Raw genomic sequence first — 18,983 nt, 5'->3', positions numbered from 1 at the left:
GTGTTAGCATACGGTATTTGTTTTTCTCTTTCTGACTTACTTCACTCTGTATGACAGAATCTAGGTCCATCCACCTCACTACAAATAACTCAATTTTGTTTTGTTTTATGGCTGAGTAATATTCCATTGTATACATGTGCCACAGCTTCTTTATCGATTCATCTCTCAGTGGACACTTAGGTTGCTTCCATGTCCTGGCTATTATAAATAGAGCTGCAATGAACACTGTGGTACATGACTCTTTGTGAATTATGGTTTTCTCATGGTATGTGCCCAGTAGTGGGATTGCTGGGTCGTATGGTAGTTCTATTTTTAGTTTTTTAAGGAGCCTCCATACTGTTCTCCATAGTGGCTGTATCAATTTACATTCCCACCAACAGTGCAAGAGGGTTCCCTTTTCTCCACACCCTCTCCAGCATTTATTTTTTGTAGATTTTGTGATGATGGCCATTCTGACTGGTGTGAGGTGATACCTCATTGTAGTTTTGATTTGCATTTCTCTAATGATTAGTGAGGCTGAGCAGCTTTTCATGTGTTTGTTGGCAATCTGTATAACTTCTTTCTGTAATAGTTTTTAAGAGAACAAAGGGGTCCTGAAATCAAAAACTTGGGAGCTGCTGCACTTCACTAACCATGAGCTGAATGATGATGTTCTTGTCAATGCTATCTTCCTTGCTTCAGATGAACCTAAGGCAGTAAAATGTCCTTTTGTTTTTCTTCCAGGAATGGCTGACATAAACATAATTGTTAGGGGAAAAAAAAAAAAACAACTCTTGGAAAAAAAACCCAGAAATTGATTGGTTAGACTCACATGGTGAAGTTGAAAGATGAGACTGCCAGGTGAGATCAGGGAGGATCTGGATAGAGTGAACTTGGGCGACATGAGAGACGCTGACAGGACGGACATGGGGCTCAACGGTGGGGGAACTGGATGGAGCAGGCAGTGGACCTGCCCGAGGGCCAGCTGGGCAAGCAGCAGTCCACCCAGCGGGAGGAGATCGCCTCTCTCCACCACCGGGGGGCGCCACTGCCTATATACAACAGATACTTGGAAATTACTCAGTGTTTTTATTAAACTTTTCATTGCTAAATGGAAATGCTTATTTTAAAAAGAAAAGTGATCTGCTAATATGGAATTTGATTTAAAAATAAAGGAGTCTCTATGGATTAAAATCCTGAATTCTGTGAAACAGGGCTTAGGGGTCATCCTTAAAGAAAGTAACCAAGGAAACAATACACTGAACTTAAGATGTTCAGAGACTAATCCATCCTGATATGGAGAAGTGTCTGCCTGTTGGAGAGTAATTTGTAAGAGTTCTGTGTTGGAGACTAAGTTTCCTGAGATTTCCAAAATGCCTGGGGCTAGGTATCTCTTGCTATGATTCCTGTAGCACATCCCATAGCTAGGGAATAAAGTGCAGTCCCTATACAATTAAAGAGCTTGGTACTTTGCTTTAGTCTACTTATTTGATCCATAATAACTTTTAACAGTTCCCTGACATTTGTGACATTGTAAAGAATAATGTAAAAGTTAAATTATAAAATTGTGGGTTCACTCCTGTCTGAATACACTGTACTGCTTCCTGCCTTTGCTTTACTTAAAACATGCTGCCCTCAAATCATGCTTTCTTTTTTTTTTAAATTAACTTATTTTATTTTATTTATTTTTGCTGTGTTGGGTCTTCGTTGCTGCATGCGGGCTCTCCCTAGCTGCGGCAAGTGGGGGCTACTCCTCATTGCGGTGGCTTCCCCTGTTGTGGAGCACAGGCCCCAGGTGCGCAGGCTTCAGTAGCTGTGGCACATGGGCTCAGTAGTTGTGGCTCGCAGGCTCCGTAGCTGTGGTGCATGGGCCCAACTGCTCTGCGGCATGTGGGATCCTCCCGGACGAAGACCCGAACCCGTGTCCCCAGCACTGGCAGGCAGACCCTCAACCACTGCGCCACCAGGGAAGCCCCCATGCTTTCTTTTCTTATGGAAATGCGACCCATCCCTCCCCTCAAGGTCCAGCTTATGCCTGACCTCTAGAAAGCCTTTGTCTAATGTATCCAACTCTGCTGACGTCATCTCCTCTGAGTGCCCAGAGCACATCTGAACATGACCGTAGACCACAGGTATACAGGCCCATGTGCCATTGGGGATGGAACAACAACAGATGTTGTGGTTTCGAAAATAAGTGATAGTCTCATCTCCCTGATTAGCTGCTTTAGGCCAGTGACCATACCTTCCACTTTTACTTCCCTCTTAATACCTACGAGTCCATATGATCTAGGATAGTGCCACATACCAAGAAGATGGTCCACACGACCCTCTGCATTGCCTGACTGATTGATAATAGCAACTTGAAATTCCCTTCTCTAGCCTGAACTCTGTGGCTGACTTCTAGCAGACTCACTGACAGCTAGATTCCCAATGTTGGGTCCTTCTCACCCAGTTACTTGACATATAGGGTCCCCTGCTTCTGAGAGGTCAGCATTAGGTGGCAGGGGCAGTACAGTGAGCAGAAAGAGTATCAGAAAAGGAGTCAGAAGACCTGAGGGCAACAGGCCCCCAACAGCCTGGCGACCTTGAGCAAGTTCCTTAAACTACATGATGTGCAGTTTCTCATTTCTCAAACAAGGCCCCACTTTCCCTGACTGCCTCACACTGTTGCTAGGAGGATCAAACCAAGGTTATTTATAAACTGGAAGGCACTATAATGTATAAGAAATTCCCGGAATTTCACTGCAGTATGATTCAGCTCAGAGGTTGAGTTAGTCCCTGCCTGGGGACTTTATTTAAGATAAGAATCATTTGATAGAAAGAAAGAATGAATGAATGATAGCAGAAAAACAGGAAGATGTAATGTGAAAACAGCTCCACTTTGTAGTGTTTTGTAGTGTGGTGGTCCAGAGAGATTCATTTGGGCCAAGCTGACATAGTGGTAACACAACATTAACCAATCTCTCAAGAGCTAAAACTCAGAGAGAAGCAGTTGGAAAACAAACCAGGTCATATACCTCTAGCCACTGTGGGAAAGGTAATGGAAGCCTGCTGATGAGAAAAAAAATCTTGAGACACCATGAAGACTTGGTCTGTGCCTCTAAACATCACCAGTCTCACAGCTGGATGACTGTACTTGGCAATGCATAGGTAGTTAAAAAAGTCATTAAAGTTTAACCTTCCATAGGCTTGGTTTCTTTATTTGAGAGTCTTATGCCAGCTCCCTATCCATTTTACCATCAAAACAAAAACATCTGGTGAAAATCACTAGGCAATGTGAGGACCTTAAGAAACAGGCAAAAAGAAGGAATGTTATTGGCATATAGAACGTGGCATCAAAATTTCCCAACTAACAGGCATTTGTCTGGATGTAAAGAAGAGGAACAAAGTAAGAGCAATGACCTAGACCCTCTTTTTGGCACAGGTGTCAGTTTTTGCCACCAAGGGAGTAACCTAAAGTATCAATACTATAATACTCTGCAGAAGAGGGGAAAAAAAAAAAAACAGAGTTGTAATGAAGCCAAAAATAAGTGTGGTACAGTCTCACTGCACTCAGAACGTTTTCGAAGCAGTCAGCTCTGCAAAAACCCTATGTGTTGCCCAGCCCATCCTGACCCCCTACTAAACCAGGCGAAAACCCAGAGGAACTGGCTGCCCAGTCCACAGGCAGGGGTGGAGTAAGAGCCAAGTGAGACAGAAAGAAGTGTTGAGAGAGGAGGACAGCACCCTCTCAGACATTCTCTGCTCTTATAATGTGATGGAGTAATGTGATTAGAAACAGGTGATAGTTAGATGAGCTAGGGCCAACTGATACCCTAGAAAAGATAAACACCAGGTTAAGACATTTTTATGATTTTTCTGGACTTTAAAGATAAGTACATAACATCTCCTGTTCAACTAAGAGAGTTCATAGCTTACTTTGTTTCATAGAGAAGGAAAGTGAAGCACAAGAGGTGGATGAGTGACTAGCATCAAACTCCTGATTGGTAAGTGACAGAGAGGGTTCAAACCTTTCTTCTGCTGCAACCTAAGGATTCCTTCTGAGATGACTATTCTGCTCCATATAAAATGGTACCATTTCAAAAGTTTTAACTGTCCTTCTTACCAAGCTTCCTGGAATTTCTTCATCCTGCAAGGCCTATCTTGATTCCGCCGACTCCTAAACCATCTTTCAACCTGGCGCTCTGTCAAGTTACACTTTTTTGCCAGTCCATAAATATCAGTCTGAAAGGGGATGAAACAAATGAATGAGTGCTTAAGAGTAGAGTCAGGGTGGCAGGCAGTCAAGAGACAGTGAGATTGGGTTACAAGTGCTTGTGCACTGGAGAGGAGAGAGTTCTGCATTAGACCTTGAGCCAGTGCATTTGCCTCTTTTGCTCATGGAATCACACACCTCAAAACAGAGAGAATGTTAGTTCCCAGAACTCTGAGTTGTTAAGAAAGACCAATTCTCTGTAAGTTGGTAGCAACCCATATATTCAAGTTGATACATGGCTCACTCATTCAGCCAATTTTATTTAGGACCTCCTAGGTTCCAGGTAGAGTAGTGTAGTTTAAGATGTCAATCAAGCCCAATCTCTTCATTTTTTCTTATGGAAAAAATGGAACTCCAAGAGTTTTAACAACTTGTCCAAGACCTAAAACTAGTAGCAAAGTGAAAACAAGAACTTAGGCTCCTGTCTTTTCTGTTATTTCACACAATCTTTCTACCAGATCCAAAACTTTCACATTTAATCAGATGTACAGCCTATTTCAAACTAATCTGAAATAATTCCAATTGTGAAAGAGGATTAAGGATTGCTGACTATAATAATGACGATTGCTTCTCTTCTGGAAGGCAGTAGTTGTAGGTTATGATTTAAAATTGAAAACAATACGGATGATGGATTAGCTCAAAGGTCACAGATCTGAAGTTCTCCCAGGGCCAAACAAGAACACAAAATGAGTGAGAGGACCAGGTCTGCTTCATGGTGGGATTTTAAGTTTTATTCTTTCAACACAGACATGCTTTATATGTTAAACCTACAGTACTTCCCACTTCCACAAGGAAATAAGCTCTGTAATTTTTTTTGAGACACCAGTCTTCTTGATCTTTTGTTTTCCTATGTTGAGTACAAGAAATATTTCAGCTTACTCCTAACTTTAGTAGGAGAAAAATAAAATTGCATAAAATTGTCCCTCAGCCTCAGTTTTGAGGAAATAAGCAGGAGTCATATGGATGTAGCAAACAGGAAAGCACATGGCCCATACCAAAGGGACAGTGGTGACCCAGCTCTGACTGATGGCTCCCAGAGTGAAAGTGCAGTCCCAGAAATCTGATGTGAAATCGCTAGGTTTTTTTTTTTTAATGTTGAATTTACTTTAAATTTTAACGTTTAAATTTAAATGTTTAAGTTTAAAGTAAATTTAAACCAATCATGGACCAAGATTGTGAAGGCCAAACAAAGCCTGACCATGGGCCAGTTGGCTGCACAGCCAGCTGTCTGTGATCAGTCGTGGAGCTTCTGCTATGTTATTGTGTATAGTTTACATAATTGTTCAGGCGCACAGGACAACAGTAGATAAAATTCCTAAAGAAGCTCTTGTGCTGAAGACAGGCAAAGGACTAATTGCAACTACATACTTACTAAACTGCTAGCCTATTACTTAATCTAGAGAAAGAAAGCAAAACAAAACAAAACCAAGATATAGCCCATATTATACTCTGTTTCCTTGTAAATTATCCTCTCTAATACCTATTATTTTGTAGGCCAAGGGTTCACCTGCTGTTTTTTGTTGTTGTTGTTTTGGTTTGTTTTTGTGTTTTTGACAAGACTGAATTGGCAACTATTTATTGGTGTCTACTTCCTGCAGGCATTCTGCTTTCTATTGGAGATCTAAATGACCAAGACCAGTATGGGCCTCCCCTTCACAGGGTAAAGTCTGTCTGGCAAGGAAGTCAGAAAATGCAACAAAGGATTCTAATAAAATATCATGAGTGCTGAGATACGGGAGGATAAGTGTACCATGGGACCTAACTTTACATAGGCAGTTCCTGGAAGTTACACTTATGCTGAACCCTGAAAAATGTCCCAAGAAGGAGCAGATGAAGAAGGAAAGTGTCCTGGCAGCATGTGAGGTTGTCTGGAGATGAGAGCATGGGGGAGCTGGGGGCACTTGAGGAACAGAAAGAGGCCTTGCAGGGTGGAAACATACAGAGAGGTGAGGAGGAAAGATGTGGCTAAGGCCACAGCAAGGAGGGCCTTGCCTGGAATTTATCTGAAGGTTACAGAATGTTTGCATTTTGAAGTCTCCCTCTTGCAGGTGTAAAGAATGAAATGCCAGGAGTGAGCAGAGGTGGAGACGGTGTTCAGCAGTGAGCAAAGTCCCTGTCCTCACACTGGAATTTTCCCAGATCTGAGAACAATCCAATTTTATTATCCCATCATTTCTACAGATACCTGCTGAATAAATGCTTCTAGAAGACAATGATCAAACATGATCTGAAGCTTTTTTTTTTTTTTTCTGATTTGGAGCACAGATGAATCTGGTTGAAAGTCTTGGGAATACTGGCCTCATAGACCTACAATATTATTGGGATAGAAATCATCTTGCAAACAAAAGTCTTTAGTAGTATTTTGTTAATGATACATGAAACAAGCATTTTACTGAACACCTACTATGTACAGAAAATTGTGTAGGATGTTATGGAAATACAAACAAGCATAAATAGGAAACAAATGACATTCTCTTGGGATAATTTAAGTTGGGATATTTGCAAACACATATTTGAGAACACTCCTGGAAAAGTCTATATGATAGGCACAGACTACAAATAACAACAGCTGACCTTGACTGTGTGCTGGGCACTATTCTAAGTACTCAATTCAATCTCTGAATTGAGAGCCCTGTGAGGTAAGTGCTGTTAACACGCTCAGCTCACAGAAGGGGAAACTGAGGCACAGGGTGGTTAATTTGCCCGCCTCCACACAGAGTCTTTTCTCACAATCCATGTTTTTAGCCTGACACAATAGAGTGTGTGTCTGTAGAAGGGAAAGGCTCTCAAGCAGAACCTCAGGGAGAAGTAGCGTGGTCTGAAGGAAGAGCACCAAATGGGGCTATGAGGCCTGGCTACTTGACGCAAAAACCAACCCTCTGGGACTGTGGAGGAGCCACTCGAATTCTTTGACTCTCACCCGTAAAATAAACTGGACTAGAGAGCTGTTTGCCCTAAAAATGTTTGAATCTGTGGTTGAGACAAGCTAGCAAACCGGAATGCCCCATGGACCACAATACCTGCTTTATGTCAGCCTTATGGCACCACATTTTCTTTAGACATCTTACAGAACTACACACTCATTTGTTCTGCAGCAGTTCTCATCGTGATTTTGCTGAGGAAATGGGCTAATTAATAAGTTTTTCTGTTCCTTCATTTTACCAACAGCAGGAAAACTGATATGCTGGCCAGAGATATTGGTATGTTATCATGGTTCTCTCTCAGTACATCTTGAAGTTGTCATTGAGATACACACAGAGCGAGACACACACATATAAAAACAGTGGACACATAGCTGCACATACACAGTCACAAAAGAAGTGTGCGAAATCGCAGATCAAAACTCTCAATGGAGAGGCTTCCCTGGCAGTCCAGGGACTCCACGCTTCCAATGCAGGGGGTGTGGGTTTGATCCCTGTTCGGGGAACTAAGATCCCATATGCCACATGGCACAGCCAAAAATTTTTAAAAATGAAAAAAAAAAAAAACTCCCAATGGAGGTTCATATGTACAGCATTTTGGACCTCATCAATACCATGTTATACCCTTCTGTGCTAACCAGTCCAGAATTGATACTGTATATACTGAAATGTTTTTCTTTTTATTGGTACAGTCTATTGAAGCTGAAGAAGCATCCTCAGATTTGTGTCCTCAGTTTCTTTTTTTTTTTTTTTGGCGGTAGGTGGGCCTCTCAGTGTTGTGGCCTCTCCCCTTGTGGAGCACAGGCTCCGGACGCGCAGGCTCAGCAGCCATGGCTCACGGGCCCAGCCGCTCCGCGGCATGTGGGATCTTCCCAGACCAGGGCACGAACCCATGTCCCCTGCATCGGCAGGCGGACTCTCAACCACTGCGCCACCAGGGAAGCCCCTCAGTTTCTTTTAATAAAGTCAGGTGTTAGGTACCTGTATTACCACTGCAGTGCCTTGAGATTACAGGTTCGGAATACCCACCCATCCCTTGAATCAGCACAAAATTTTTTCTTAGTCCTCCCGGCAACTTGTCTTATTTCAGTTATAAATTAAGCAAAAATGCTATCTGTATGACATTGGCCAAGTTAATGTGTGGACGTATTGTGATATTATTTTGTTTCCACATCTGAAATCACTATTAAGGCATGTACTTTGCCTTCCTCTACTATATTCTTCTATCTTCCTAAGTTCTAGTACTTTTATTCTATGGGCATTTTACTGGCCAACTTGTCATCTTGATCTGTTATACAAATATTGCCTTGATTTTGTAATCTATGAGCAATACAAATTAGGTGTCTTAATTATGTCCCTTCATCTTCATGGTTTAGTAGAGGAAGCTTTCTAACACTTGGGGTTGATATATAATACTTGATGCAAATGTCCAAATTATATCTACACTAAGCCATGCTGTACTGTCAATTGAGTTAGAACAAATACTCACACACACAGCTCCAGACTCTGAAATACATTTTTAACATTCTATTCACAGATAAAGATATCATTTGGGCATAGTAGAAACAGCACTCAACAGGGAGCCATGGGCCAGGATCCAGCTGGGGATTCAGCCACTGATTAGCTGCATGACCTAGGACAGGTCATTTCCTCTGTTGACCTTAGTTTCCTCATCTCGATCATAAAGAGAAAAGATGACCTAATCTCTAAATCTGTTTCAGCTTTTCTTAGTTTTTCTTTAACTGTCACATGGCTAATTTCTCTCCATAGCAGAGAAACTTGATAAGAGCCGAATTTTCTACATATTTTAAAATATCCTAAAAAGCTGTACAGCAAGCACAGCAAGTAACATAGCTACCACTGTTCTTCATGTTTTATGCAAGGTATTACCAAGGTTAGTTATTCTCAGAGAGAAACAGAGAAGGATAATAAGGACTCTCTGGAAGAGTCCTAACTTTTCATAAACACAGCTAAATAATTTCCTGTCTGAAAAACATGAAATGATGCATTATTATCACCAGTGGTAACAACAGTATTTAGATGAATGACTGCAGTCTTTTAGAGCACAAGGAAACAAAGAACACGTGGAGATGGCTTGTCAGACTGTCCTCATTTTAGAAAAAAAGGCACATACAGAAGCTGAGGGCAGAACAAGTTAGAGGCAGTGCTGGCTAGCTGTGAACAATTTTGAACACGATGCCTGGTACTATGTGGTCAGACCTCAACATGGCTTCTTTGTGCAGGGAGCCCACCAGACCAGTGATAGAAAGGCTCATAGGAAAAGCAAGTGAATTCAGCAGATAAGTTCAGGACCTTAAAAATCTATCTATCTTAAAATTGTGTTAGCACATACTTTTGACTTTTAAATTACTGGTGAGAGATGTCTGTATTCGTCATAGAGGGTGTGCCACTTTTGGAGAAGTTTTTATTTCATCTCTCATTTAAATATGGGGGTATAACTAGACTTGCCTAGACACTATTATTTTTAAATATAACTTTTAGGTTAAAGCCATTTTCTGTGGCGTAAACATGCAGTGCACCATAACATTTCATCAAGTACATCTCATATTGAGAAGAGATTTGTGACTCTCCTAACTGTTCTGTCTCTGGGGAGTGGGTAGGGGCACAGTATATTTCTGAGTATTTCGAGGCCTTGGATAAAATAAAGTGTCCTGCTCAGGAAAGCCACCCAATAGACACTTTCATAGTGTGTGTAGTGTATATTGATGGTGTCACAATTATCAAAAGTGTCAGATATGGGCAACTCTGACTTAACAATGATCTCTTTTCATTAGTATAATTTGTATATACCCTACCATTAAAAATTAAATTTTGACATGTACAATCAAATTATGGCATTGATTGCTGGCATTCAACACTAGCAACGTTTGTAGTTTTATATTATAATATTTATTTGTCATTTTATATTATGCTCAGAATGCTGTATAACTTATCAATAGAGAAAAAAAATTCAAATGATTCAAGTCATTTGCTGCTCAACTGAAACAGATTTTTTGCACAGATAAGGTAAACCACAGATGATTGAAACATTAAGAAAGGAGATTTTAAAATCCAAAAACAAAGAATCTGTACTTACTTGAGATGGTTCCCTTGTGGAATATTTGAAAAAATTCTCTAAAACAGTATTTGGTGTAATCTTCTTTCGAACTTCCTCTTTAATGCCAATTGTTTTTGCTAGAGGTGAAGCAATAAACCTACAAAAATATGAACAAAAGTAAGTTCAAAATCTGAGAATGAATTCACAATGTCACCAGAAAACTCAAGCTGTAATTTTAGATTCCAAATGAAAGATCAGTCATTGGGCTATCTAAAGCCAATATCTGCCTTACAGAAACTCAAAGAGAGCAAAATTTGAGAACTTTTATACACGCAATAACTTAAGAAAATAAAATATAGTTGACTCTTTAACAACATGGGGGGTAGGGGTGCCAACCCTCAGCAGCACAGTTGAAAATTCTCCTTGTATAGCTTATAGTCAGCCCCCGTGTAAGTGGTTCCTCCATATCTGAGGTTCCACATCCATGGATTCAACCAACTGTAGATCTAGTACTGTAGTACTTACTATTGTAAAAAATCTGCTTATATGTGGAGCCTGCAGTTCAAACCCTTGTTGTCCAAGGGTCAACTGTACTTGCACAGTTCTAAAATCCATTTTATGTAAACCCAAATATATTTATATACAAGATCCAGGAACTGGGATAAGCCATTCTACTTAGAGTTTCATTTTTAAGACTACCAGGGATTAAAATAAATAATGGTTTTGTTATTAAGGTTTTCTTTGGTGATACTATCTTCAAGAAATTATTATGTCCCTATTTGAAGTTCTAACTTATGAAAAATGGCATGACTCTTGGGTAAACATCTAGGAATGGGATTGATGGGTTATATGGCAAGTATACGTTTAACTTTATAAGAAACTGGCCCAATGTTTTCCAAAGTGTCTGCACTATTTTACATTCCCATCAATAATGTGCCAGAGTTCCAGTTATTCCATATCTCTGCCAGTAGATGGTATTGCCAGTCTTTTTAATTTTAGCAATTCTACTGCATGTGTGGTGGTTTTTATTGACTTTTACATTCTAGTTTTTATTATTTCCTAACTTCTGCTTATTATAAATTTAGTTTGCTTTTTTCCCTTGTTTTTTAAGGTAGAAGGTATTGATTTGAGATCTTTCTTCTTTTTAAATATAGGTGTTTACAGCTATAAATGTCCCTCTAAGCACTGCTTTTGCTGAATCCCATGTTTCCGTATGGTGCTTTCTTTTTCATTCATCTCAAACTATTTGCTAATTTACCGTGTGATTTCTCCTTTGACCCATTGGTTATTTAGAAGTATGCTGTTTAATTTCCACATATTTGCTTATTTCTCAATTTCCTTCTGTTATGGACTTCTAATTTCACTCCATTGTGGTCAGAAAACATGCTTTGTATGATTTCAATCCTCTCACATGTATTGAGATTTGTTTTATGGCTTACACGTGGTCTATTCTGGAGAATGTTCCTTGTGCACATGAGAAGAATGTGTATTCTGCTATTATTGGTGGTGTGCTCTACAGATGTCTGTTAGGTCTAGTTCGTTTATAATGTTAATCAAATCTTCTATTTTCTTGTTGATTTTCTGCCTAGTTGTTCTATACATTATTGAAAATGGGGTACTTAAGTCTACAGCTGTTATTGTTGAATTGTCGATTTCTCCCTTCAATTCTCTTCATTTTTGCTTCATGTTTTTGGGACTATGTTGCTAGGTACATATATATTTATAATTGTTATATCTTCTTGATAGATTTACCCTGTTATAGTAAAAAATGTCCTTTGTCTCTAGTAACAATTTAAAGGCTGTTAAATTGTCTGGTATTAGTTTAGCCACTCCAGCTCTCTTTTGGTTACTGCTTGCATGGTATATATTTTCTCATCCTTTTACTTTCAACCTATTTATTTCTTTGAACCTAAAGTGTTTCTCTTGTCGAAACCATATAGTTGGATCATATATTTCTATCAAGTCCTCCTATCTATGCTTTTTAGTTGGAGTATTTAATTCATTTACATTTAATGTAAATTACATTTAATTACTGATAAGATAGGATTTATATCTGCCATTTTGCTATTTATTTTCTGTATAGCTTATGCCTTTTTGTTTCTCATTTCTTCTATTACTATCTTGTTCTGTGTTAAATAGATATTCTGGCATACTTTTTAAATTTTCTTTTTTTTTTTTACTGTTTTTAAAAATTACCTTCTTAGTGGTTCATCTAGGGATTACAATTAACATCTTAATTTATAACCTCCTAGCTCAGATTAATAGCCAAATGATTTCAGCACTATACAAAAACTCCATGATCTCCCCTCTCTGTGCTGTTACTGTCATATAAATTACATATTTATAAATTGTGTTCTCATCAACATACATTTATGATTACTATTTTATGCAGTTGCCTTTTAAATCAGATAGGAGAAAAACATGTTACAAGCAAAAAATGAATTTATATTTTCTTTTTATTTCTTATGTAGGTAACTTTACTGGTGTTATTTCTTCATGTGGATTCAAGTTAATGTCTGTGTCCTCTAATTTCAGTCTGTAGGACTCCCTTTAGTATTTCTCATAGGGTAGGTCTGCTTAGCAACAAATTCTTCCAGTTTTTGTTTATCTGGGAATGTCTTAATTTCTCTTTCATTTTGAAGGATAGTTGTGCTTGGTTGACAATTTTTTCTTTCTTTTTATTTGTCCTCCCATTGCCTTTGGCTTCCATGGTTGCTGATGAGAAATCAATTCAATCTTACTGAGGATCCCTTTTATGTGATGAGATGCTCCTTTCTTGCTGCTTTCAAGATTCTTTCTTTGTCTTTCAACATTTTCCTTATGATGTATCTAGATATGGATCTCTCTAAGTTTATCCTACTTGGAATTTGTTCAGCTTCTTAGATATATAGATTAATGTTTGTCATCAAATTTTGGGAAATTTTTAGCCAATTATTTCTTCAAATATTTTCTAACCTGTTCATTTTCTCCTCTTATTCTGGAGTTCCTGTTATGCATATGTTGCTGTGCTTGATGGTGTGCTACAGGTCTCTGAGGCTCTTTTTTTTTCTACATTTTTTTTTTCTGTTCCTCAGACTGCTGACTTTTTCTTTTGCCTGCTTAAATATGCTGTTAAGGCCCTCCAGTGAATTTTTAATATAAGTTATTGTACTTTTCAGGTCCCAATTTCTATTTGATTTCTTTTTATAATTTATAATTTTTATCTCTTTATTGATATTCTTAATTTAGTGAGACATTGTTCTCATTCTTTCCTCAGTTTTTAAGCATGGTTTTCTCTAGTTCTTTGAACATATTTAAAATAGCTGACTTAAAGTCTTGTCAAATAAGAAGTCCAACATCTAGGCTTTGTAAGGGATACTCTCTATTGATTGCTGTTTTTTTCCTGTGTATGGGCCATACTTTCCTGTTTCTTTGCATGTCTTAAAATTTTTTGTTGAAAAGTGGACAAGTTTAATAATATAATGTGACAACTCTGGAAATCAGATTGTCCCCATACTCAGAGTTTGTTGTTGTCCATTTGTTTGTTTACATTTTTGAAATGATCTGTAAAGTCTGTATTCTTTGTCATGTGTGGGCACTAAAGTATCTATTAGGTTAGCTTAGTGGTCTCCTAATGATTAGACAGAGACTTCCTTAAATGCCTGGAACCAATAAGTCTTCCAGTGTTTACTAAGGGGCTCTGTGTATGTTTCAGGGCACACCTTCAACACTAAGATAGTGGGCAACTCTGCCTTAGCCTTCACTTCCTGTTTTCACAGAGCCTCAAGGTCATCCAGAGGTGAGAACTTAAGGTCTACTAAGGTCTTACCTGAGCATGTGGATGGCCCTGGGCATGCCCAAAGCTCTACAAATTCAAGTGGTCTTCTAATTTCCAAGAATAAGTCAGAGCTTTTCAAAACCCCCTATGGACATATCATTTCCCAGCTTATCTTTTAAAAAGAAAAGCTGTCAGTTTATTGTTTGCCCCAACTGTTATCCATTACCTCAGGCAGTTCCAAAGTTAATCAATTGCATCTAATTGTTTTAGACAAGCACCCCTCCTCTCCCCAAGGAAAAAGGCAAATAAAGACAGCTTGTGAGTAATGCCCTTCCAGGGAACCACCAGACAGGTTAGATAATGACAGTTCTCTGGGAACAATGCTTTGAAGGAGCTCCAGCTCTGTTCTGCTTCCTTCAGTGGCTGCCAGGCACTGGTTTCCACTGAAATTGTGGGCTGTTGGTTTTTCAAGACTATCACAGAGGAAGAAAGGTAAGGACAGAAATAGGGCAAGTTAAAATGCCACAAAGCTTGCTGTTCTTTCCAACAGTCAGCTATTTTTCTTAAATAACACTCTCTGGATTGCTGCAAGTCTTTGGCTAATTCTAAATTTTGAAAAGTTGATCTTGACAATTTTTGCTAGTTTTCTGATTTTAGGAAGGAGAAAATTTTCAGAGGCCCTTACTCTGACATTTTTGTTAACTTTCAGTGTATAGTGGTTTTAATGTTGAATATCTTTTTATGTGTTTACTTCCTATTTGTATATCTCCTTTGGTGAGGTTTCTGCTCAAATATTCTGCCCATTTAAAAAAGTCAAGTTATTTCTTTGTTTATTATTGAGTTACATATTCTGAATTTAATATATTATTGAGTTATATATTCTGAATTTAAGTCCCTCATCAGATACATGTTTTGTTCACATTTTCTCCTAGTCTGTCTTATCTTTTAATTTTATTGACATCTTTTAAAAATAACTATTAATGCATTTTTACATATCATATAATTCGCCATTTTCAAGTATACTACTCAGTGATTTTTTTTCTTTCTTAGTAAATTTACCAAGCTGTACAATTATCACCATGAGTCAGCTTTAGAACATTTTCATCATCCCACTATAATACCTAGTACAGGGCTTCCCTGGTGGCGCAGTGGTTAAGAGTCCGCCTGCCGATGCAGGGGACACGGGTTCGTGCCCCGATCCCGGAAGATCCCACATGCCGCGGAGCGGCTGGGCCCGTGAGCCATGGCCGCGGAGCCTGTGTGTCCGGAGCCTGTGCTCCGCAACGGGAGAGGCCACAGCAGTGAGAGGCCCGCGTACAGCAAAAAAAAAAAAAAATATATATATATATGTATATATATATATAATACCTAGTACATATTTACTTTAATCCCTCTTTCCGGTTAATCATGTCACAGGCAGTCACTAATCTACTTTCTGTCTTTATAGCTGCACCTTTTGTGGATATTTAACATAATGGAATCATACAATGTGTGGTTGCTTGTGCCTGGCTTCTTTCACTGAGTTTAATGTTTTTGAGATACATCAATGTATTTGGACGCATTTGGAGTTCAGTCCTTTTTATTGCCAAATAATCTATTGTATAGATGCACATACATTAACAATGTCTTTTGAAGAACATTTTAGCAATTTAACAAGAGAAATAAAAGCATATGCCCAAATTCTTCTATTCAAATGTTCAGAGAAGCTTTATTCATTATAGCCAAAAACTGTAAAGAATCCAAATTTCATCAACTAATTAAAGGATAATAAATTGCAATATATCAATATGTTGAAAGACTACTCAGCAATGACAAGGAATCATTGATACGTATAATGACATGAAAAAAATCTCAAAAGCATTATGCTAAGTGACAGAAATCAGACACAAAAGACTATAATCTATATGATTCCATCTATAGGAAATATTAGAAAAGGCAAAATTATACTGACAGAAAGCATTTTAGTGATTGCAAGGAGGTAGCAAGTAGGAACAGGATTAACTGAATAGGGTACAGGGGAGTTTTCAGCCAATGGAAATCTCCTATATCATAATCATGGTGATAGTTACATGACTGTATACTTTTGTCAAAATGCATCAAATTTTGGATGAACTTTCTTGTATGTAAATCACACCTCAGTAAAGATGATTTTTTAAAAGCATGATATGTCCCTATTCTTCCTTCATTTCTAACAAAGGCTCCATTGTCTGCCAGGTCAGGCTATTCTAGTACTTACTTAGAAGTTTCTGTGTTTAATTAAATGCTGGAAATTTTAGTTATGAATGATCATTTAACCCTTAAATTCATTGTTTATAACCATGGAGTTGAATAACAATTTTCCTAGGGACTTCCCTGGCGGTCCAGTGGTTGAGACTCCACACTCCCAATGCATGGGGCATGGGTTCGATCCCTGATCAGGGAACTAAGATCCCACATGCTGCACTGCGTGGCCAAAAATTAAAAAATAAAAATAAAAAATTTTCCTAAAATACTGATAAAATATATAAGCCAATCCAACTTCCAGATGGCTTAAGTTCTCCTGAAAATGACCTATACATTTCAGAGACATATAAAAACAAACTTATTATGCACCAGATGTACACAGAGCAATGTGGATAGATCATAAAGCACAGTGCTGTATTAAAGTAAAGAAGATATGGAAGAAGGTCTTATCACCATACCATTTATGTCAACTAACAATATATGTACTTTATGTCCATACTCATGTTTTACTGGGTTATACAAACAAAAAGCCATCAAATACATACAGCAGGAATGGGAACAGGACTAGGAAATGAGGATAAAAGGTAATTAATGAAAATGTTAATTCAAATCAGTCAATCAATCAAAAGAGATCTAATACAGACCAAAGACAGCATGCTGTGGTTCAAGGAATATGATTAATTCCCCCTCTGCATAAAACTCCAAATAAAACAAAAACTTAGATGATCTTAAAACCAACAAAGATTCAAAAAACATATATGACAGGATTTTGGATAAATAATAGAATTGGGTCACTTATCTAACCTACTAGTTAAAAATTTTTATTGGAGAAAACACTCGTTTTTACTAGTAGAATAACGCAAATACAAAATGGTTTAATATGGCAGGGTTCTCAATCACACTCACTCAATGTTATCTCCTCAAATATTAGAAATGAAGAAATTAGCAAAAATAAAAAAGCAAAGCAGGATTAAGAAAAGAAGATTTATTCAGTAAGGGAATACAACCAATCTCAAAGCCAAACAAAGTATAACATTCCCCTCTAGAGAGTCATGTGAGAGATAAAGGGTGGATAAGCATACACAATGGATAAAAATACATATCCATAGCATATTTGCTGAGATGAGGATCATATCTACAGTCAAAGCATTAATTTAAAGAAGAAAGAGAAATAATGGTCCTGTTTGTTAACATGTCCAGGCTTCAAGGACAGAAATAACATTTTCAGTAGAACAGAGGAAGTATATAAGTGCAGTTTTCTACTTTAGCATTATCCTTTCATTTCAAAAAAATCTAGAAAATCAATCAATTCATCTTATGTAAGTGTAAATAAATATGAATAGGTACTTAATTAAAAACCTATTTTGAAAAAGGAGAGAATAAAGAAGCACAATAAGTATTTGATAAACTGAAATGAAAAGAGGAGGGAAATGACAGACCTTAGCTCTAGAAGGACCTTAGACTAAGATGAAATTTCCTGAACTTTCATTTTATTGATACAGAATAGAAGGGAAAAGTCCAAGAGGAAGAAAAGAGAACGTGAACTTCTGCTCCCATGTAAATGGTTCAAAGTTAGGTTAATTACCAGGGAATGAGTCTCAGGTTTGCTATTACTGCAGAACTGAGCCCTCAGATGGCCTCATTCAGACACCCACATGGCCCACTCTTCCTTTAGCACTACATCTGTGAGTCACAGCACTACCTGTGAGTCAAAAGCCGAGCAATTCCAGAGCACTACCCTCCACATACTTTTTTTTCAATATTGTTTTATAGAATAAAAAAGAAGGCAGGCCTAGGCAGATATTAAGCATGTGAAGTTTAAATACTTCTCCTAAACAGAAACAATAGCCTATTGCCATTAAGATTGATTCCCATTTCCTAAGGACTGAAAGGCTCTTTCACCAGATTTAATCAGAGGGTTTTATATGAGAGAACAAAATATCTGAAGTAATGCAAGTCTCAGATAACATTTAAGTCCAATGTACGTATTTTGAGACTGTTTCAATTGAAGACGGTTAGCAATAATCTTTTTTCAACTCCTGTTAACTGCTACACCTACCCTTCTTTAAAGAATCCCATCATGCCCTCATGTTGCTCAGTGGAAATGGTGGAGGTGGGGTATCTATTCATTGTACCATTAAGTAAAAGCAAAAAGATTACCTTCTGATTTTACCACCCCCATCCCTGCCTTGGACTCTTCCAGGACCATAATTTACTCTGAGATAATGTGCTTAGTCCACAAGTGCTTAAATTTGAGTAGCTTAGATCCTCTCTAAATCATACTTCAGACACAAAAAAGAATGTATAGAAGAGTCTGGATATACTAGTTAGAAATTGTTATTCTAAACCCCTCCCCACCAAAAAAAGTAAAACATAAGGTAAAACTTGTAAGGAAAGGAAATTCTAAATACAAAGCAAATGTCAGTCACTTTCAAATGATCTAATTGTTTGTTCTTTACCCATCTGTCTCTCTACTCCTTTCTGGGAAGGGCCCTTACTTCCTCATCTTAAATGGCTCCTTGGTTAGTGGTTAGTACTAAAAGATAAAAATGAGCCAGACAAATCACAACTCCTGGTCACTTCCTAGAATGAGGAGGTGTAACACAAACACAGTCCAGGACAAAAGAAGGAAGCTTTCTTGTGATATATATACCATAGGATATGCTGAAACACTGTGTCAAATTTATATGAATTTTTGATAGCTCAGAGAAGTTCACATTTGCTATCATTCCCTTAAGCCATGTCTTCTATACTCCCAAAGGATATTAATTTACTCTCTTTTGCCACCAG

At 38.0% G+C, this 18,983-nt stretch overlaps 1 protein-coding gene across 1 annotated transcript in view; it reads right to left on the bottom strand.

The window, feature by feature from the left end:
* Nucleotides 1-18,983, bottom strand: part of CERS3 (ceramide synthase 3) — a 98,321-nt gene that overhangs the window by 63,999 nt on the left and 15,339 nt on the right. The window contains exons 3-4 of the mRNA XM_081230174.1: nt 10,253-10,370; nt 4,085-4,203 (exon numbers count right to left, since the gene is read on the bottom strand). Of these exons, the coding sequence (XP_081086300.1) occupies nt 4,085-4,203; nt 10,253-10,370 (237 nt within the window). The remainder of the gene's footprint in view (nt 1-4,084; nt 4,204-10,252; nt 10,371-18,983) is intronic.

The sequence above is a fragment of the Mesoplodon bidens genome (assembly GCF_964165515.1).
Source record: "Mesoplodon bidens genome assembly, chromosome: 3".
Classification (NCBI taxonomy): Eukaryota; Metazoa; Chordata; class Mammalia; order Artiodactyla; family Ziphiidae; genus Mesoplodon; species Mesoplodon bidens.
Note: the sequence above shows the minus strand (reverse complement) of the source record. Positions and strands in the feature narration are given on the sequence as shown.